Source organism: Mauremys mutica, chromosome 5, assembly GCF_020497125.1.
Source record: "Mauremys mutica isolate MM-2020 ecotype Southern chromosome 5, ASM2049712v1, whole genome shotgun sequence".
Classification (NCBI taxonomy): domain Eukaryota; kingdom Metazoa; phylum Chordata; order Testudines; family Geoemydidae; genus Mauremys; species Mauremys mutica.
The window spans coordinates 32,293,523-32,315,433 of record NC_059076.1 but is presented as its reverse complement, the minus strand read 5'-3'; the positions used below and the strand labels follow the sequence as shown (position 1 = coordinate 32,315,433).

The window sequence follows — 21,911 nt, the reverse complement described above, 5'->3', positions numbered from 1 at the left end:
CAAGGCTGACTTGTATCTAGGAAAAAGGCATCAGGGCCCAGTTGTCATTATTTATTATATTCCTCCCACCTTCTACTGCTCATCATTATGGTAGAAAGTTCTTTGCTGAGCAAAGACAGAACTCTAGGAAGTGTTGACAGAGCTAACTTGGCAACCAGTTAATTCTTCTTAAGAAACACTTGCTTCTTAAGAGAACAACTATTCAAATGAATGAAATGCTAGAGCATATGTTAACTGGCAGACCATATACCCAGCCGGATTTGAAAAGCTCATTTTGTGGATGTACTTGGCATGTCCTGCAGCACTGGAAAGGTTAATTCCTGGCAGAAAATATCAGGTGCTGTTTTTGGAGTTGGGTAGGTACTGACAGGTACTGTCCTTATCTGTGACTGTATGCTCACAGGCACTCTGTGGATCTTCCAAACAGTTGCTCTCAGCTCTAAGAGGGTACTTCCCACACGGTAGCAGCCATGTCATGACCAATTAGATTACTTCCTGTAAACCCTCCTTCCTTGGTGCTGAGTCACTCTGCCCTGCTTTACTGCCATACAGAATGGCAAAGTGGCTCAGGGTAATGATACTGGGAGAGAGACTGGGGATTGTGTGCACTTTGAATGCTAATATGGGGCTGTGTAACTGAGTGATTATTGGTCAATGGAGCAGTGAGGCTCTGAGACCTCCAAAATGTGAGTCACGATGAGATGTTGACTTTTTGAAACAGATATTTTATTTTCTCCACTTTCTCTGTTTCAGTATCCCATCAACACTATATCCCTATAAGCAGGGCCCTATTAATGCAGGGGCTTTAGGGGCTGCAGTCCAGGGCATCAGGCTAAGGGGAGCCCCGCAGGCTGGATTCGGCCTGCTGCTTCTTTTCATCTGGCCAGCGGCATGTCTGTGTGCCACAGGCCATACACCAGTCCCTGAGCCTCACGCCCCCTTTTCCCCCCCCCCCCCGGCCCCAGGGCTGGAGCCACAAGCGCTGGCTTGCTTATGTGCCCCTGCGGCTCCTAGGCGAGGGGTGTTCAGGGAATCTCTGTGCGCTGCCCCCAGTGCCGGCTCTGCAGCTCCCATTGGCCAGGTACCGCAGCCAATGGGAGCTGCAGGGGTGGCGCCTATGGGCAGCATGCAGCATGCACCATGCAATGCAGCCTGACTCCTCTGCCTAGGGGACGGACATGCTGGCCACCTCAGGGAGCAAAGCAGTGCAGAGCCAGGGCATGGAGGGATCCTGCCTTAGCCCTGCTGCGCCGCCAATTCTTGAATTACTAAACATCACACCATCCACTTCTGACCTATCCTCCTTGGTATCCTCACATGCCCCCTCATGCTTTTTTGTTTTCTGTCACTTCTTCTTTCTCTCCCCTCAGACATAGTAGGAAAGCATGATTATGGAACTCTCCTACAGCCAGGGTCACACCACTCTCTCTGAGCAGTGTTCTATTCTTACACCTACAATAGGTGGGCAGAGCGGGAAGTGGAATGGACCCAAATGCCAATGTTTCCAACTTCTGCTATTTTCAGTGAGTCTCATGATACTTAGTGTTTTTCTTAAAACCCTGGTTGCTAGAATCTTGGATTTCATTTTAAAAATGTTTCCAATCTTTGTAATTGCAGAGAAAAGCTTAAAAATATGAAGCAAGTGCACCCTAAATGTTCAGAAACCAGATGGACCCATACCGAGTTCAAATTGCAGAAGACAGGAATTTCTTCTTATGGATGGAGCGCTTGGAAGTGGAGGCGGAGCGCTTGGAGCTGGAAAGGGCTGAACTGAGTCAACCAGGAAGCCCTAACAGTCCTCCTTCAGGTACTGTTCCCCATTCCAAGAAATTCCCCACCTACAAGGTAAGCGATGATAGAGGCCTTCTTAGAACATTTTTGAAAGGGCCTGCCTTGGATACAACATCCCTACAGAGCAGTATATGATGGAGCTGAGGCCACAACTCAGTGAACCCCTAGCAGAGATGGCAGCTGAAATGCCTAAAAAATACATGAACGAGTACAAACTTTTTAACAAAAGTCCAGAATTAGGATGGGGCTAACACCCGAGCATGTCCGTCAGTGGTTCAGAGCCCTAAGGTGGAAACCAGACGTGGCATTTTCCCAACATGCCTACCACACTGTAAAAAATTGGGATGCCTGGATATCAAGAGCAAATGTTAAATCTTTGGGAGATCTATCTCTCCTAATCCAAATGGAGCAGGTCTTAGAGTGTTTTTGAGGCAATAGAAAGGTACTGTGATGTTGCACTCTATATGATTTTATGAAAATATGCTAATGAGTGTGAATATAATGTAACTGGAATATGCTTCATGCAGAAGGTCTCTTGTAAGGTATCATTACAAAACTTATAATATACTGAGTGTGGTCATGCTATTTGTATGTATATCATTCTTGTGTCTGAAACTAGAAATAGGAAATATAGCTCCGAGGTCCTATTGTACTTATGCAAAGTGTGGGTCATTAATGGTGGTTTGGAATCTTGATGGCTCCCATGAGAACAACGGGCCAGATCTTCAGCTCATGGAATGCAGCATGGGACCATTGGCTGGCCCAATATCATTAGAAGAATCCAGATAACCCAGAGTAGAAGTCAGTTACAGTGACTGGTGTAAGAGGGTCAGAGCCAAAGCCTGACAATAAAATTCTTATCTATCTATATCTGTATCTATGTATATTTATATCTAATCTATATGTATATATCTATCTATAGATATAGATAGATATGGAGAGAAAGAGAGAGATCAACTCTCAGAGCTCATCCAGATCTCTGAGATAATAATAGAGAGCCCCTGAGGAAGCCAGCCCTGATTACAGAATGGGCCCCACCTGAGAGAAATTAGGTGATTTCAGGTTTAACTACTGAATGGGCCCAGCTGGGGAAGGGCTGGAGGAAAGAGAATACAGGGAGTCAAAAGGTGCCTGCAGGGTCTTCAGTGAGCACCCAGGGGACAGATTGGGAGACCTAGAAGGGAAGGAAGGAGGTGAGGAAGGAAATGGTGCAGGGAAAACTGCAATATGGGTAGAGGATTTGACTTAGCTGTGCAGTACAGGGCCCTGGGCTGTAACCCAGAATTGAGGTTCGGACCAGATTCTCCGCAAGGCCATCCGCGGGGGGGCCTGTCTTTCAAAGATAGAGATAGGCAGGGTAGCAGCTATGCCTGCGCTCTGGGTGGCAGGGCTGCAAGAGCCACCAGGTGTAGTCTATTAAATTTCTCCCCATAGGAATATGCTACTTACAGAGCAACAGGACTGGCATCTGTAAGTCATACCCCACGCGGGGAGAAATTTAATACAATACATCGGCAGTTCTGCTGTCCCTCCTCCCAGTGCCATGTGTTGCTCCTGCCTCTGGCTGAGAGCTACTCCTGGGAGCCTCCTGCTTGCTGTGCAGGGGAGGGGGATTAATATCAGGGTATCCCACTCCCCCTTACTCCTGCCCCCCACTTACCCCTTCTCCATATAGAGCAGGGGGATACACAGTAGGAGGGCTCAGGACAGAGAGCTGGCCGCATCTGCTGTCTCAACTTCCTGATCTTTTTAAAAGCAATGTACTTAGAACAGGGGTAGGCAACCTATGGCACGCATGCCGAAGTCGGCACGCAAGCTGATTTTCAGTGGCACTCACGCTGCCCAGGTCCTGGCCACTGGTCTGGGGAACTCTGCATTTTAATTTAATTTTTAAATGAAGCTTCTTAAACATTTTAAAAACCTTATTTACTTTACATACAACAATAGTTTAGTTATATATTATAGACTTGTAGAAAGACACCTTCTAAAAACGTTAAAATGTATTCCTGGCACGCCAAACCTTAAATTAGAGTGAATAAATGAAGACTCGGCACACCACTTCTGAAAGGTTGCTGACCCCTGATTTAGAATATGGTGTCAGTGTACTTAAAGGGGCAATGCACATCTTTCTCTCCCACACACAGGGTGTGTGTCTCTGTCTGCCATGCTGTCTCTCTTCCCTCCATTCACTTCCTTTTGATTGTCTCATTTGTGGCTTCTCTGCACCCTATGTTGGATTCTCTTCCAGGTTTGGATCAGGTCCTAGGCAGTGGTCCTGATCTGAGAAGCATTCAATAGGTAAGGCCCGTGCTACCAGAGAGACCCTTTCTCCTTCATTTGCCCTCCCCACTCCACCCCACACATGTTCATCTGCAATTGACTGGCACAGTATAGCTGAGGCTTCATCTTGAAACCCAGGTACTCTTGGGTGAACCCTTTAGACTAGGATTACCAACCACTGGTGATTAGGATGATCCCAATGTTGTGACCACCCCTTATGTAAGAAACATTCCCTATTTGATGGCTGCTGTCCTATGACCTTTATTCAATGTGGAGTTGCAGCAATGGAACAACATAAAAGTTCATTCACTATGTGTGATTTTGTACTTTGAATAAAGCATCCAGGGTATGGTCTCTTAAAGATGTGTTTTTCATAGTGGATCTTTATTTCCTTGAAACCTAGGAAGGTCACCTTAGCATTGTTGTCAATTCTCGAAGTTTTAGTGCATCTCTCACAATGTGGCATTTGAGAATCTCCTCTTTTTTTCATTTCAAAAGGGTTCTTGTTCTTAGCCTCAGAGAGAAAAAGCTTGAAACCATGAGCTCAGCGCAGGGCCACCGGGCTGGGGGGAGGTGCAATTTGCCCCAGGCCCCTCAGGGGCCCCCATGAGTTTTCGGTGGGTCTTCAGCAGCAGGTCCTTCCGTGCCACCAAACACACCCAGAGTGAGTGAAGGACCCGCTGCCGAAGACCCGGAGCTTCTTCTGCTCCAGGTCTTTGGTGCCAATTCAGCAGTGGGGGCTCCTTCTGCTCCAGGTCATAGAATCATAGATTATTAGGGTTGGAAGGGACCTCAGGAGATCATCTAGTCCAACCCCCTGCTCAAAGCAGGACCAATCGCCAAATCCCTAAATGGCCCCCTCAAGGATTGAACTCACAACCCTGGGCCTAAGATTAATTGGCCTCTCTTGCCACTCTAACCCTATCAGTGTTGGTGTGTTAGTGTGTTAATATCACAGAGATGTTAATGTGCGTGTTGCAGAAGGTGAGGCTGTGTACTCCATACATGTCCTGGCTAGCCTGTACCAGGTAACGGGGATGGATGGATGCATGGATCTGTGCGGCTTGGAGTGAATAACCCATGGTGGATGGTGAGCCACGGAGGGACCGTGGGGCTGGCACCCGGGTCGGGGGGAAGAGAGCCTGGTGGAGCACTGATTTAAGGCCCTCATGGCTCATGCTCTTTCTGTGACACCTGACCTTTGGTCATGGCCTAGCCACCATAATGTCCACTCCTAGCTACACCATGGCTGTAAGTACCTACATGGGAACAGAAATTTCATAATAAAGGGCTCTTCACTCTGGCAGACAAAGGTATAAAAAAAATCTAGTGGTGGCTACAAGTCAAACTAGAACCAAGGTGAAGATTTTTAACAGTGAGGGTGATTAACCATTGGAACAATATACTAAGTGTTGTGGTAGATTCTTCATTACTGGAAAATTTTAAATCAAAATTGGATATTTTCCTAAATATATGCCCTATTTCAAACAGGAATTAATTCAGGGAAGTCTTCTGGCCCTTGTTATACAGCATGTAGTACACCCCGGCAGCGCCTCCTGCTGGGCGTCCTCGAGAATGACCATCCCTTGGACCCCGGAGCGCCCTGTGCAGGCCGGTGAGCCGCTTGCCATTGGCCTCCGTGTCCCTCCCAGGACCCCAGTGCCCTTTTCTCAGGGCTCTGCCTCCTGCCGTACCCCCCCCCCCCGTCTCTGGGTTTCCCCACCCCTGGGGAACCCCCCACCTCTGGCAGCAGTTCAGCAGCGGGTCCTTCTCTCGCTCTGGGACCGCCCCCCCAAAGTGCCCCGGAGCGGAAGGCCTCCCGCTGCTGAAGACCCCAGGCCCCATGAATGCTCTGGGCAGCCCTGACTCAGCAAACCTGAAGGAAGGGGCCAAACATTTAATTTAGTTATTTAAAGTCTGACGGTGTCTTTAAGCCTCTCCCGTGCCTGGTGGGGCCCTGACGCGTGGTTTGCTGCAGGCTGGGGACAGGGCTGCCCGCTTTGGGTGGGTGTGTTCCCGGAGGGCTCATTACGTGACCCGATCGCTCATTAAAGACTGAGCTTTAATTCCTGGCGAGTCCAGGCCCCCCCTGGAGCGTCACCACGGCGCGCGCGCGGGGGGGGCCGCCCCGCCCCGCCCGGGGCAGGGAGCTGGGGACGGAGCCCGCGAGGCTGTAAGGGACAGGCGGCGGGCGGGGGGGGCCCTGGGCACGGCTCCCGGCAGGAGGCGCGGGGGGACAGCCCGGCACAGGAGGCGGCGAGGGGCGGAGCGGGTGGGGGCGGAGGGAAGAGGCTCGCCCTACTGCGCATGCTCGCACCTGCCAGCTCCTCGCGCCGTGGGCCGCAGGCGGCACTCGGCGGCCGGGCGCACCAGGCAGCTGCGCGCCGGGGGAGCGGGAGCGGGAGCGGCGGGGCCATGAGGCTGGCGGCGGGGCGCTTCGGCCGGGCGCTCCTTCCCCCTGCTCCGCGGCGAGCGTAGCCGAGCCGGCCCTTCCCCCCTCCGCGGCCGTTGATGCCGCGGCCGTTGGGCCGTTGGATTCCGGGCCGAGGCCTGGGGCTGCCCCCAGTATGCGATGGGGAACTGCTGGGCGCAGGGGTGCTGCGGCCTCTTCTTGCGGCGAGAAGCGGGGCGCATCCAGCGCGGCGGAGGGTAAGGCGGAAGGAGCGGCCCCCTGGGGCGGGGAGGCGCCGCCCTGCGCCCGGTGGGGTGGGGGCGGACTCGGCCGGGTCCCGCGCTGGGCGAGCTGGGCTGTTCCCTCCCTGCGAGGGGGCCGACCCCGGGGTAGATGTACCGCTGGCAGGGCAGGAAGCGGGGCCGGGCACGGGCGGGAGCGGGCGTTGGTCGGGGCTGGCTCGGGATCGGGCCCGGCGGGGTGTACCTGGGAAGGGTAGATGGAGGCGGCCGGGGGTTGGCGAGGTGCCAGGTGGCGCTGTGGCCTGGAGGAAGCTCTGGGAGGTGACTCCCCCCCACCCCCCTCCCATGGCTCGGGCCTCCAGCCTGGACAGAATCGGTGTAGGTGATCTACCCGCCCAAGAGGCGATAGGTTGCTAGAAGAATTCTTCCATCAGCCTAGCGCAGTCTACACAGGGACTTAGATCAGCTTAACTGTGCCACTCAGGGGTGTGTATTCTTCAGGCCCTTGAGCAATGTAGGTTGGTTGGTCTTATTTTCTAATGTAAATTAGCCCTAGGACTCTAATGCTACTTAGGAAATTATATTGAAAACTTGCTGCTGGGAGTTGGTGCCTCCTGGTACCTTCACAAGGTAAATCCTTTGTTCTCCAACAGCAATTATGACCCCCAGGGATAAAAGTAATCTCTGGTAAAGGTAATTTAGCAGTGTCCAGAGAGGGTGTAAACTTAAAATTCTGATGTATAGTTTCCGTGAGCCCCTTTGACTGCACAACTATTAGTTTTCAGTAAATTCTTGGACTGCATTGGGGACAGTTTTTTTTGTTTCAGAAAGTGGAGGAAGTAACTAGGGGAGACAGCCATTTTAGACATGTTTCTGACCAGCATGATTCTGACCGGAACTGGTGAATCTGAAGGTGGAAGATGGTTTGGGTAAAAGTGATCATGAATTGATAGATTTCACGATTCAAAGGAAGTTAAGGCAAGAGCAGCAAAATAAGGACAATGGACTTCAAAAAGGCAGACTTTAACAGGCTCAAAGACTTGCTAGGTAAGATCCCATGGGAAGAAGATCCCAGGTGATAAAGGAGTTTAGGAGGGCTGTGAGTTCCCCAGGAAACAGTATTAAAGGCACAACTGCAAACTATCCCAGTGTGAATGACAGATCCATATTGGCTTTTTACTATTTTTCATATCAGGAGCTCTTTAATGGACTGCAAAATCAAAAAGGAATCTTATAAGAAGTAGAACTATGCATGAATTGTGAAGGAGATGTATAAAAGAATAGCACAAGCATCTAGGAACAAAAAAAAAAAGACCAAGACACAATAAGGCCTTGTCTACACTGGAAAGTTTCTGTGCAGTAAAGCAGCTTTCTGCAGTGTTAACTCCTGAGGTGTACACACTGCCAAGCCACTTGGTGCACAGAAACTCCTCAGTTGCAGCGTTGCAAAAAACCACCCCGATGAGAATCGTAAGCCTTAAAGTGCAGAGACTCCAGCTAGGGTGATAAGATGTCCCAAAGTTTGGGTCTTTTTCTTATATAGGCTCCTATTACTCCCCACCCCCATCCTGATTTTTTCTCACTTGCTGTCTGGTCACCCTAGCTCCAGTGCTGTATTGGCAGCATAAACACATTACAGTGCAGAAAGCAATCAATTGGTCTCCAGAAGTGTCCCATAATCCCTTGAGTGGCTGCTCTGCTCCTTGTTTGAACTTCGCTGCACCAAGCTCCCTTTCTGACAGCCATTGCATGCTGTGCTGATCTACTCTGGGACACAAAGCAAACCATTAATGTGGAATGCTCCTCCTGTTGAACACAGAGAGAGGTAGGTGTGTGTGTGTGTGAGAAAGAAAGAGATTGCTGTGCAGCGAACTGGAGAGGGAGGCAGGGGACTGATGTCAGGGTTTTCTCCCTGCCTCAGGACTGGTTGCTTCCTGCCGCTGGCTGAACTTACAAGACAGCATGCTGACACACTCTCTATCCCCCAAAACACACCCTCCCCCCCCATACATATACACACACACTTCCTGGCTATGGCTACATTAGCGCTTCAAAGCGCTGCCGCGGCAGCGCTCCCGCGGCAGCGCTTTGAAGCGCTAAGTGTAGTCAAAGACCCAGCGCTGGGAGAAAGCTCTCCCAGCGCTGTCCGTACTCCAGCTCCTTGTGGGGAATAACGGACAGCGCTGGGAGCCGCGCTCCCAGCGCTGGGGCTTTGACTACACTGGCGCTTTGTAGCGCCGCAATTTGCAGCGCTGCAGAGGGTGTTTTTTCACACCCTGCTGCAGCGCTGCAAATTTGCAAGTGTAGCCATACCTCTCGTCACACACACTCTTCCCTCCCACCCCCCAGTTGAAAAGCAGCTGGAACAATGGGATTGGGAAACCTGCATCATGTGGTGCTGTGCCTGCCCCATGAGGCATTGAAAACCCTTCCCAAAGCACCCTAAGGCTAGTTGCACAGTGGGATAGCTACCACAATGCACTGCTCTCTTTGCAGTTGCAAGAGCTGCTAATGTGGATGCACTCCACCATCACAAGGACACCCAACAGCAGTTTAATTCCAGTGCTTTAATAAAAGTGCTATAACTTGTTGCGCAGAAACTTGCCAGTGTCGACATACCCTAAGTTATACCTAGCAGGGGACATAAAAGGCAATAAGGAGCTTCTTTCAATACATTAGGAGCAAGAGAAAGACAAGGGAAAGTGTAGGGCCTCCACTTAGGGCCGGAAAGAGACCTAATACAAGATGACATCAAGAATGCTGAGGCGCTTAATGCCTGTTTTGCTTCAGTTTTTATGAAAAAGGTTGATGGGCAGATGCATAAATATTGTGTTTAGCAAGCCAATATAGTTAAAAACAGGCTAAAGAATATCTAGGTAAGTTAAATGCACTCAAGTTGGTGAGGCCTGATGAAATTCATATTAGGGTACTTACAGAACTAACTGAAGCAATCTCAGAACCATTAGCAATTATCTTTGAGAACTCATTGAGGACAGGTGAGTTTCCAGAGGACTGGAAAAGGGCTAACCTAACTTTTAAAAGGGGAATAATGAGGACCTGAGTAATTATAGATCAGTCAGGCTAATTTTGGTACCTGGAAAGATACTGGAACAAATTATTAAACACTCACTTTGTAAGCGCCTAGAGGCTAATAGGGTTATGAGGAATAGCCAGTCATGAAGAACAAATCATGCCAAACCAACCTAATCTCCTTCTTCAACGGGGTTACTGGCCTAGTGGACAGGGGAAAGAGTAATTGTGATATATGTTGATTTTTTAGTAAGGCTTTCGACACAGTTCCCACATGATGTTCTTATAAGCAAACTAGGGAAAAGAAGTCTAAATGAAATTACTATAAAGTGGGTGCACAACTGGTTGAAAGACCATACATAGTCATAGAGTAGTTGTCAATGTTTCGCTGTCAAAGTGGGAGGATGTATCTAGTGGGGCTCCCTAGGGGTTAGTCCTGGGTTCAGTACTGGTCAATATTTTCATCAATGACTTGAATAATGGAGTGGAGAGCATGCTTATAAAATTTGCAGATGACACCATGTTTGGAGGTGTTACAAGAACTTCAGAGGACAGGATTAGGATTCAAAATGACCTTGACAAATTGGAGACTTGATATGAATTAAACCAGGTGAAATTTAGTAAAGACAAGTGCAAAGTGGTATACTTAGGAAGGAAAAATAAAATGCATAACTACGAAATGAATAACTGGCTAGGTGATAGTACTGCCAAAAAGGATCCAGAGGGATTGTAGTGGATCACAAATTGAATGAGTCAGCAGTGTGATGCAGTTGTGGAAAAGGCTAATATCACTTTGGGGCATGTTAACAAGTGTTGTATGTTACCCATGAAAGTAATTGTCCCACTACACTTTGCACTGGTGAGGCCTCAACTGGAGTACTGTGTCCAATTCTGGGTGCCACACTTTAAGAAAGATACGAATAAATTGGAGAGAGTTCAAAGAAGAGTAACAAAAGTGCTAAAGGTTTAGAAAACCTGACCTATGAGGAAAGGTTTAAAAAAACCAAACTAGACATTTAGTCTTGAGAAAAGAAAACCTGAAGGGGGACCTGATAAGTCTTCAGATATGTTAAGGGCTGTTATAAAGAACACAGTAATCATTTGTTTTCCATGGCCAGTGGAAATAATGGGTTTAATCTGCAGTCAGGGAGATTTAGATTAGATATTAAGAAAAATGTTCTAACTATAAGAATAGTTAAGAATTGGAATAGGCTTCCAAGGGAGGTTGTGGAATCTCCATCCTTGGATTTTTTTTAAGAACAGGTTGGACATGCATACCTGTGCCTGCGCACGCGCACACTCCCCCAAATTCAGTAGCTTTAAACTGACTTGGAGTTTAGCTTGATGAAAAGTTAAAACATTTCATATTTTTATCAACATTCTGAACTGTGGCTTTTGGTTGACCAAAAAACCCCCAAATTCTGCTATGCTTGTATTTAGAAAAAAGATCATAAATTAATAAACTGTTCAAATTTGTGTTCTTTTGGGGGTCTTGATATCTGTGATGTAAGCCAAATATGAATCAATTAGCATCTGTAAAAATCTAAGTGTAGTCTTTGGGGAAGGTCTTTAATATATTTCTATAGATAGTTAATAAATATTTGACTTAGGTATATACTGAACAAATATTTTGCCCAAAGATTAAAAATAATCACCTCTGCTGATAGCCAACATGAATGCTTTCAGTCTAGAAAGATTTATTTTTTTCCAATAAGTTATGAGCGACTGAGAAAGGGAAAGTTGGACTTAACAAAGTTGTGAATCTTGTAGATGTTTCATAGAACTGTGGGAGGGGAGAGAGAATATTATGGTATTAGTTGAGAGAGTTTAGAAATTCTGAAGACCTCTGTAGTAAATGCTATGTAAAGTGAATTTTACTGATAAAATTGGCAGAAATCCCCGGTTCCAAACCATATTGTTCATGTACACAGATCCATACTTATGGGATCTGATGCTGCTCCCATTGAAGGTAATGGTAATCACTTATGGGAGAAGGTTCAGCTTCTCTGAGGAAATTAGTGCTTCACCTTCATTGTTGTATGTAGTGAAGTCTCAGACTATAAAATTGGAGAGATCTCTTGTAAATGCTCAGGCTAAGAATTCTTTGCTATTTACTTTGCACTTTAGTGCATTTATATATGAGGCTTGCAAAGCACTTCACAAACACTAATCTAAATTGAATTTATCTTTGTATGAAATTGCGGAGATTATTTTAAAATTGCTTTGTAGCAAAGTGTCTGCTATATGAATTACTGTAGTAATTGAGATCTCAGTGGGAACAACAAGAAAGGTGCCTAAGCTGCCTGTTAAGCTACAGAATTTGGTCAGTTTTAAAATGATCATTTTTAATTGTGTCCTGAAACAAATTTATGTTAATATTGCTCTTCAAATAAAACTTAATGTCTCTGGCCTCCAGCCATATTAAAAAGTAGGTCGGGTCTAGTTTTGTCCCTGTTCTCAATCATAAGCTTTTTCTCTTTGCTCCTAGAGAGATCACATCATTCATAAAAGGCAGCTGTGGGGAATAAATATAATTGGAGCTCCTGGCATTCTTTTGCTATCATTTCCCTAATAAGATTAAAGCATAAACATTTTTATCGCTTAAGTAAAAAACAAAATCAGTTTAATTTTTTAATAACTTTCCATATGTCCATGTTCTTGCATATCTAATTTTATTAACAAGATTGTAATATAACCTCTCCTCCCCCCGTGACTACTTAAACAGGGTTGTATTTAGCTTATTTACTCCTTCCATGGAGGTGTAAATGTGAACCCCGTATGTCTTTTTCCCATACAATATTTTGTCATTCTTCTCTAGATATATCAACTTTAAAAGTTTAATTGGCTAACCTGTAATGTCAAAAAGGTCATGGTTTTGTATGAGCCGCAAGAGATGGAGACGTGAAGCAATATTGTAGCCTTCTCCCTTTAAAGTTCCTTCAAGAAAATAATCAAATGTATCAGTATTTCAATATAGAATATTGAATATAGAATATTCAATATAGAATATCGGATCATAATATACATATGCACATTAATGATGTACTAATGAGACAAATGGTAAGGGGCGATGAAAGCAACATTTTCCCCTCTCCTTCCTTGTTCACTCTAGGCCCTACCCTAAGAGGTGCCCAGTGTCCTCATGTCGTCCATAACCTTAGTGGGATTTCAGGGCACTGAGTTCCTGAAAGGCCCACGCTTATCATTTCTGTACATAAGAGGGAACAACAGAGCCAAATGACACAAGATGCCTCTTCTGTTGCTTTTTAATCCATCCCTTTAGACAGTTATTCAGTTTAAAACAGGAGGTATGCATTCTGGAGACCATTTTTAAACATGATGCTACTGTGAGCTGAAAACGAAAGCAACATGGGGAAGCAATGTAAATGGCTTGGGGGTTTTTTGTTTTCTTTTTCTGTTTTTTTGGTAAAAACAATCATCAATTTAAATCTGAGGCTTTTTAAAACTGATTTGGAAATTTGTGCTATTGCAACTTTAGATTAAAACTTAACAAACTAAATAATAATGAATGGAATCATAAATGCAATTTTTAAAATGCCACTGCAGGTAGAGTATATTTATTGAATTTTGCAACATTGGTATTGACAGAAATCAAAATTGAAAATTAAGGCCCTGATTCTGGAAACACTTCAGTTACATAACTATGCTTATGAATAGTCCCACTGACATAAGTCGGCCAGCTTGTGTTTAGTGTTAAGCTTGTGCCTGAGTTTTTTTAGCATTAGGGCAAAAAAATTATTTTTATTTATTTAAAAAAACAAAAGCAAAAAACTTTTAATGGCATAAAATCTTTTACTTCAAAACAAAATTGCTTCCATATTAACTATGAAAAGTTATTTAGACTTTAATGTTAAACTTAATGTGAACTTTTTTAAAAACAGGCTGAAAATTTCAAAACAGAAGGCTAAAGTTAGACATATAAGGATTTTCATAGTCACTGAAGTAACTTTGGGCCCATTGATTTCTAACTGCAAACCCTGATGAAGGCATGTAGCCTAATTAATTTGTTTTTCTGCAATATTTTGCCTTCAGTGTAGTCAACATGACAGTTACGTTGCTGATACTTGGCTGAGGAATCTGCCTCTCAAGAGTGGAGCTACATGGTTATGTGGAGTTCTGGGCTTCGGCATATTGTCTGTTCTTTCCAACCCAGTTACATCAGTCAAGGAACTGGGCTTTATTTGAGGCCTCCTAGACTTGTTACAGTCCATTGGGCTTGCTGTAACATAGCTGTTTTTTTAAAACTCTGGGAGACCATTCCATAGCCTAGTACATCTCACCAGTCTGGAAGTTTTCCTAGTGTCAACCTAAATTTTTCTTTTCTTAATTTAACTCTTTCTTTTTTAAATGGGTGGTGTGTGCGCTCATGTGCTCTTTCTCTGTGCTGCAAAACATTTTGGGAGCTGAACGTCTAGAAAAGCTCCTCTAACAGTGAGTAAGAGCAGTCACGATTGGGTTACCCTGGAAGTTATTTCTGGACAGAACAGTAGTTTTTATTTACGCTTGTGCTAGAATTTATAATGTATAAATACAACCATACCTAAAGCAACAGTGATCTGCTATTTGAGAGCCAATATTCTAAGGGGTGATAGCCTGAAAATAAAAAAGTCTTGGTTGAAAGTCTTGGATAAACTCCTTATTATGCTCGCCTGACTCCTTAAGATATACTTATGTCAGTCAGTGGCTCAAAGAAAGGCTTGGATCTCTGTAGTTGCTAAGCGCAACCACCCTCTGCCAAAAATGTCATTTGATTCCCAAATTGTGATCCATGGAGAACTGGCAAGTCAAATGGTGCTGGTTTACGACCTTGTTTCTTGATGCTTTTTTGGATACATCAGAAATCTTTCTGAAGAAACAAGGGATATAAAAGGTTAGCCCCCTAGCTACATCAGTAAACAGTCAAAGAATGACACTCTACAAGTTGGCATTTGTTACATAGAACACTGCTAGCAGGCATAATGAGTCATACCATGAGCTATGAGTTTTTCAGAGGCTGGCCAGAATGATGTCTTGAGGGAAATAGGTAAAATGTACTAAAACTGGTTAACACAGTTTAAAAATAGAAATGCTCAATGGCAGCAAATGCAAAGCGATCATCATCCTGATACATTACTCCTTCACTGGGAAAAGAGTTTATTCTTTACACCTTCCTTCCAATTTGAAAAAACATTTTTACATCCTCAGACAGGTATTTTTCACACTCCAGTTTGTCTCCCCTGTAATATAATGCATCAGTTAATATAACTCTATTAATAGTTGACAATAATAAATTAGCATAAGCCTAAACATTAAAATGAATTCACAATGGCTTTTGAAGTATTTTGCTCCTGACCTGCTTCTAATTTTGCAATTAAAATGGTAGTCGTGTAACTATCAGACCTGACTTAATTCTGTCATAAATAACTTTTTAAAAATATTTTGAGAAGCTATTTGAACTCTAGAACTACTAACCTGCCATGAAATTATGGGTTTATTTTCTAGATCAAAGTATTTTAGAACATGTTCAACGGGAGAACACTTCACTATTGAGGTAAGTACTTTTTTCCCCTAAGCCTTGAAACCTTTTTTTAAAAGTTGCACCCCCACCAGACTTTCTGGCATTTGTCATTGTTTGCATAAAATGGAACCTCTTAACAGTATATCAGACTAAAGCACTAAGTGAATCATGAAATAGTAATTGTCTTGCCACTTCTCTTGATCAAGTAAAAAGACTTAGGCATGTCAGTATTCTAAACTGTAATGCATATAGGAATCAAAGTATTAGTTTTCTGTGTCCTATCCAGCAGCAGATGAGACAGAAGCAAAAATTCTCAAGTCCTGTCTATACTACAGCTTCCACTACTTCTGTACCTTATAGGAACTTGTGTGGGCCCACCGATGCTTGTAGATTGACTCTACTATAGACATAGGAAGCATCATTCAATGGCTTCTGTTGGTTTTATTTTGATCTTTGAGATAGGGCAACCTACTGCAGTAGCTTGTGCAACTTATAAGGCTGCAAATATTTTGGATTCAGCCTTCTGTGCTTAGATGCCTTTATAAAGCATCCTAATGTTTTCATTGGCTTTTACTCCCTGATATGCAAAGTTGTCATCTTGCTTAGAATCCTGGTTTCTGTTTCAAGTAACTAATTATTCCACCTGAATTTGTTACTGTATATCTCCAAAGTGGAAAGGGATAAATTGAGGTCTATCTGTGGAAGAGGTATATCTATGCTGCAGCTTTCCAGGAGGCAGATTCGGGGATGGGAGACTGGGACCGTTTTAGGAGGTTAGGATCCATAGCTGGAAGAGAGGGTTTTCCATCTTTTGCTTAGGAAAGCTTGTATTTATTTCTTCAGAGATGTCAGTGGTGCCTAGAGCTTTTGTATAGGCAATTTATTTGTTTGTTATAAGTTAATTATTTTTGCCCTATGAATACTTTTCAGAAAACATGTCATGAATTTTATTTATTTTCATATTTTAGTGTTAGAGAGAGCTTGCAATACAGCTTTTGGCTTTGGTGCACTTTTACACTAATATACAGTACTTCTGTGTCTCTAGTGCCTATAACTGGTAGTTTTACGGCTCTTATTCATATCAGAATACATGAGCTTGAGAGAATTCATCAGTCGTTAACTAATAAAACCATAAATTACCCTCCCACCGGAGTTGCTCGGGGCACTGTATAATACCAAATGCAATGAAATGCAACAAAACTCTTAATTCTAACTCTTACCCTCTTAATTATTACATTCTGTGTAGAAGAAAACAACTTACAAGCTATGTTTGTAGGGAAGCTGGTCACACTCCAAAAGCAATAGCTCTTCAAAAAGTAGAAGATTTGATAATTGAATATTCTTGTCTTCAGCTTTAATTGGAGCAGCGTTTCCACAAAATATGCCTAATAGGTAAACATGTTGTAATTATGCTGATTTTTATTTGTGTTCATTGAAGTGTGGTGTTTGTATCGCAATGACTGCTTGTCAGTAACCTTGTATACTCTGTGTTGTTTTTCTTTGCAGTTTGAGAATCTAGTGGAAAGTGATGAGGTAAGTACTTGGGTTTCACAGTACAGCACTCTGTAATTCAACACACTTGTAAAAAAGTTTATTTGTAGTCCCAAGATCCACATCTTGCTAACCCTTCTGGCTGCAGCTAACTTCTGCATTGGTCTCTTCATAGAGGAGTTGCTGGTATTTCTCTGGGTAGATCTATACTTACCTGTCGGGTCGACGCGTAGCGTTCAACTTCTTGGAGTTCGAACTATCGCGTCTAATCTAGACGCGATAGTTCGAACTCCGAACGCGCTTCCATCGACTCCGGAACTCCACCACCGCGAACAGCGGTGGCGGAGTCGACGGGGGAGCCGCGGACTTCGATCCTGCGGCGTCTGGACAGGTAAGAAGTTCGAACTAAGGTAGTTCGACTTCAGCTACGCTATGCACGTAGCTGAAATCAAGTACCTTAGTTCGACCCCCCCCACCCTAGTGTAGACCAGGCCTCTGACACTATCAGGGCTTGATTTTCTTCCTCTAGGATAGTAGTAAATAATATTTCTCTGGTTACGGGGGATGGAGAGAATGGGGACTGCAAAGGGAAGTGCAGGATTATTATAATGGGACTTGTGGGGAAAAAAAATTATACCTGATAATGATTCAGTCTATAGAGGTATCCTACATAAGAGTAGGAATACTTGGGTAACTGTAATCTTTTGGTAAAACACAAACATTCCCCATATCAGTTGAGTAGTGGCAGTACAGCATGCTTTTATACAGAGAATCTGAGTTTGGCACCTGAACTATTATAAGCGCTAACTTGAACTGGTAGAAGCACTGGAGTCAGTGTCTTTAGCTCCATCTAAGAATGTGTGCGTTGGGGTTACTCTTTGGTAATGCCCCACTTCATTTCTGAAGCCTAACACAAGGAAGTAGTTCACTCATGCTACAGGGAGTTGCTTTCAGTCCATCCTTCACTGCAACTTAAAGTTTTTAAAGGAAAGTAGTAAAGAGGGGATTTCTGTGTCAACAAGCCTCTTTTCCCAACTCCCTGGCAACTCCAAAAAAAAAAAAAAAAAAAAAAAAAGACACAACAAATACCATTCAGGAGGTACAGTTAGAACTTCTCAGGGACCTGGAGGCAGTTGGACTCTGTCCACGTGACCCATAATGCATTCAAAGACATGCTGTCACCTGGCACAAGAGTGAAATTACTGCACATAGGGTATACATACTAGACTTGCTCTGCCAGTTTTTGCTGTCTAAGAATGAACTTTTTAAAATGTTGGTACTGCAAAATTTAAACAGTGACCCTTACTGGTCTCTTTTGCACCTTCAGTAAACAGGATTGGCATCCTTGTGGTTCCAATGTCTGTACATAAGCAGTAATCTACAAGGTGTGGGTTTATAATGGATACCAGCACAGTTCAAGTATGCTGAGGCACTAGGTCAAAAGTGGCATTTTCAACCATCTGTGAAGTGCAAATAGTTCTGTGACTGCTGCTTAGGAGTGTCCTTGCACAACAGCTTTAAAAAACTTTCTTAAAAATAAATAAAAAATAAATGGTGGCACGGGTCAGTCACTGGTTTCTCCTGAACAGTTCATCAGTTTTCTCAAATGGAAAATGGACTGCTTCTGGCATAGCTTAGTGATTTTCTTGTCAAGTTATTTTAGAAAAAATTATAGACCTTTCTAAAGTTAATCTAATAGGTTCTTAATGGCCTCTTGAAGGCTAGTAGCCCTAGAACTTGGCAAAATTGGACACCATTTTGTCTGGAGCAAATCTCTCTCCTGGGATACTATAGTGGTTTGTTTCACTGCCCAGCCTCAGTAAAGGGGTTATGGTGGACAAACAGCAAAGGAAAAAGCCAAAAAAAGAAAATTTGCTTCTGATGTAATTCTTCCCTAGTGAAATTCCTAGGCAGAAATCGGTGCCTTTCAGTGACTGAAGGCAAGTCTACACTTAAAAAGTTTCAGCTGCGCTGCTGCATTGCTTTAGCAAAGAGCTTCTCCCGTCAACATAGTTAATCCACCTCTGTGAAAGGCAGTAGCTATATTGATGTAAGAAGCTCTCCCGTTGACATAGCACTGTCTACGCTGGAGGTTAAGTCAATATAACTGCGTCACTCAGGGGTGTGGATTTTTCACCCCCTGAACAACATAGTTTATACCAAGTTAAGTTTATAGTGTAGACCAGTGGTTCCCAAACTCTAACAACCTATGAACCCCTTTCACTAAAATGTCAAGTCTCGTGAACCCCCCCTAAAAGTGAATATTTCCAGAGATTTTCTCCTTTACCTGAGTATAATTTATATAAGCAGTGATCTTGGAAATATAAAAATTTGTTTTTATGACATGTTTATTGCACACTTATTTATTATTTATAATTACAGTGTTATTACATTATGAAAATGGCAACATTCTTCCAAGATCTCACTTTCATAGCTTATATCACTTTGAATAAACCTGTCATAAGACAAGGCTCCTATGTTTCATCAAGGAGTATCAGATGTGAAACAGCATGAAGTTATTTAAGACGCCAACTCGAAGAGTTCCTCTTACACAAGCATTCAGGTCTTGAGCAGTCCAGGCAAACAATGCACGTTACAACAAAGCTTAAACTTGTTCTTCATAATAATTTAAAAAACAATACTAGCTGCCTATTTAATTTTTAAAAAAAGCAAAAAATGTCCACCTCCCTTTCTATTTCTTATAAGGAGTCTTGAAGTTAAAATCTCCTCGGTTGATAGATATGCTTGCTTTGATCTGCTTAGCTCTTGGAAGTCCAGGGGCTCTGGACTGCTGGACCTGTGCTGCCCAGAGTCCCTAGGGACAGCTCTGTCTGCCATTAGGGATTTTTTTCCCTGAGAACCCCCTGTAACATTTCACGAACCCCAGTTTGGGAACCACTGGTGTAAACTGACCTGAAACAAAGACCCAAGTTGCATAGGTCGCCTCCTCCCAGGCTAACATAGAATGAGGTAAACATATCACTGATCTGGTTGGTAGAGAGTAGAAGATTCACCCAGTGGTACTGTATCCGAGCCAGACCAGAATATGAAAACATGAAAGTTGCCTGTCTGGGCAGCACACTGGGGGAATGCCAATTCAGGTTTTATGCAGTTCTCTCACTCTGCTTGTGCATAAATTGGATCAAGCGACAAGCCATTCAAAAGGATCAAAATAGGCCTCACAACTTCACTTCCAAACAAGCACATGCTGATAATGATGGGCAATATGTTGGCAAGTCATGTCAAGAAACACGGAGGTCCCTAGGTCCAAAACGCTTCAGAGGAAACCTAATATATTTTTCACATGGGCGGAAAAACACCTTTTTCCAGCAAGAGTGCTTCACATCTGGGAGAAGGGTGATGTAAGGGGAGACTAGCTAAGTGGACAGACTAGGAAGAGTGGAATCTTCACCATGAGATCTTCAGGAATCTGAAGTTTTTCAGCAGCAGCCATGGAGCTCTCTTCATCCATGGACAGTACCAAAGTTGCCCAGGTTCTACTCCTGGATAAAGAGCAAAGGGTGGTGATAAGTTGTGCTATTTAACAAATGGCCCATCAGCCTGCTCTGTATGTTCCATGTGGTTCCAGCATGTTGCTGGCTATCATGTGCAAGGGAGAAGAGGGTTGGGGGGAGAAGCCTGATCCCACAGGCTCTTTAATGGCCAAAACAAGCTGGAGACCATAAGAGAGGACCTGCCTTGTGGTCTACCTATACAAGAAAGACCCTCCTTTCTCAGGGTGCCAGCATTCTATCACATTCTATCTAGCTGCCTGTTACTTAGAAAAGTGAAGATGGAAAAAGAGGATGCTTGTAGCTCATTCTGTTGGATCTCTAATTACATATGGGTGTTGCTTCTGATCTTAAAACTTGTGTCTGTGAAAGTTTGGTGGGTTTTTTTAATAAATGTAGATTGGTTAGTTTGTACATTTAGATGTAGATAATGGATTATCTTAATTACATTGATTGTATTTATAATTTAACAGGGAGAAAGCCCAGGAAGCAGTCATAGGTAAGACATTGTTTCAAGAGCTTTTTTTTTTTACTAGCTTATGTCCTCTTCCATCATGTCAGTCAAGTTACATATGACCAGCAAAATTCATGCTGACTTTTCACTTAACTGCTGCCTGAAAATTCTAATGCCAGTTACCCAACTTCAGGGGATAACTGTGCACTTACAAGATATTAATATTTGTAGTGGTAATTTATTTTAATATAGTTTAAAATACTTTTTAATGGAGTTTAGTCAACAGTAAATCCATAATCTTTTGTAACCCACCTGATTTTTATATTTATTTCTGAAATGATGAATCCACATCTTAAATCTTCTAGTTTTGCAAAGCTTACATTTATGTGGCATTCACAACCACTTGGATCTGACTAACACAGCAAATAGCATCACAACCACAGGGGGATGTTCTTCTCCACAGCCTTTGGGGCACATGCATAGACTGTGTGGTGAGAATGATAGGAAACAAGACGCAGTGATCCTGAAGGGGCAAGGATGGAGGGTCCTAGACCTGGGGCTCCGGTCCCAGCCCAAACATCTACACAGCAATTTTTTTTTAGACCCGCAAGCCCAAATCAACTGACCTGGGTCAGCCATAGCTGTGCCATGGGTCTTTTATCCCTGAGTAGTGTACCTTTAGAGTGCTCTGTGCAGTTATGGCAGCCTGTGGCTTCAGTATTGAATCTAGCACCCCAGACTCTGCAGTCAGTCACCGGAGTTTGCCTGCTATCAGACCCTCACTGCACAGCCTGCCGGGGAGGAAAAGCCAGAGAGGGGATGCAATGGAGGAAGATCATCCCCGGAAGGAGGTCCAGGCCCAGGTCTGACCAAGGTAATTAAGGACCTTAGGTAGCTTTCCCAAGACTGATCCTCCCCTTAAGAGTGGGGGCCAGGAATACAATAAGGAGGGTGGTAGAGAGGTCCTGGTTTCATGTAGGTGGGGAGGCAGGGATAGAGGTCGTGGACTGGTTCTGGAGGTGGGGAGAGGGAAAGGTCCCAGTTTCTGGGTGGGGTGGGGGGTCCCTATTGCTCTAACATACACTTCTGTGAATCTAAAATTCACCACAAGCATTCACAGTGCTAGGCTCGACACCCCCTCCCCGTAACTGTATTTAGCTTTACACCTTTGGCACTAGTGGCTGATTCAAGCAACATCCTT

At 44.0% G+C, this 21,911-nt stretch overlaps 1 protein-coding gene across 4 annotated transcripts in view; it reads left to right on the top strand.

The window, feature by feature from the left end:
* The first annotated feature begins 6,416 nt into the window (after positions 1 to 6,416).
* Positions 6,417 to 21,911, top strand: part of AP1AR (adaptor related protein complex 1 associated regulatory protein) — a 34,772-nt gene continuing 19,277 nt past the window's right edge. For 2 of the 4 annotated variants that reach the window (XM_045019207.1, XR_006579818.1), the window contains exons 1-4: positions 6,420 to 6,720; positions 15,238 to 15,286; positions 16,760 to 16,786; positions 20,730 to 20,755. In XM_045019207.1, coding sequence (XP_044875142.1) covers positions 6,644 to 6,720; positions 15,238 to 15,286; positions 16,760 to 16,786; positions 20,730 to 20,755 — 179 coding nt within the window. In that variant the 5' untranslated portion in view covers positions 6,420 to 6,643. Of the gene's footprint in view, positions 6,721 to 8,480; positions 8,531 to 15,237; positions 15,287 to 16,759; positions 16,787 to 20,729; positions 20,756 to 21,911 lie in introns of those variants that run through there. The other 2 variants (XM_045019210.1, XM_045019208.1) reach the window with 2 other exon arrangements.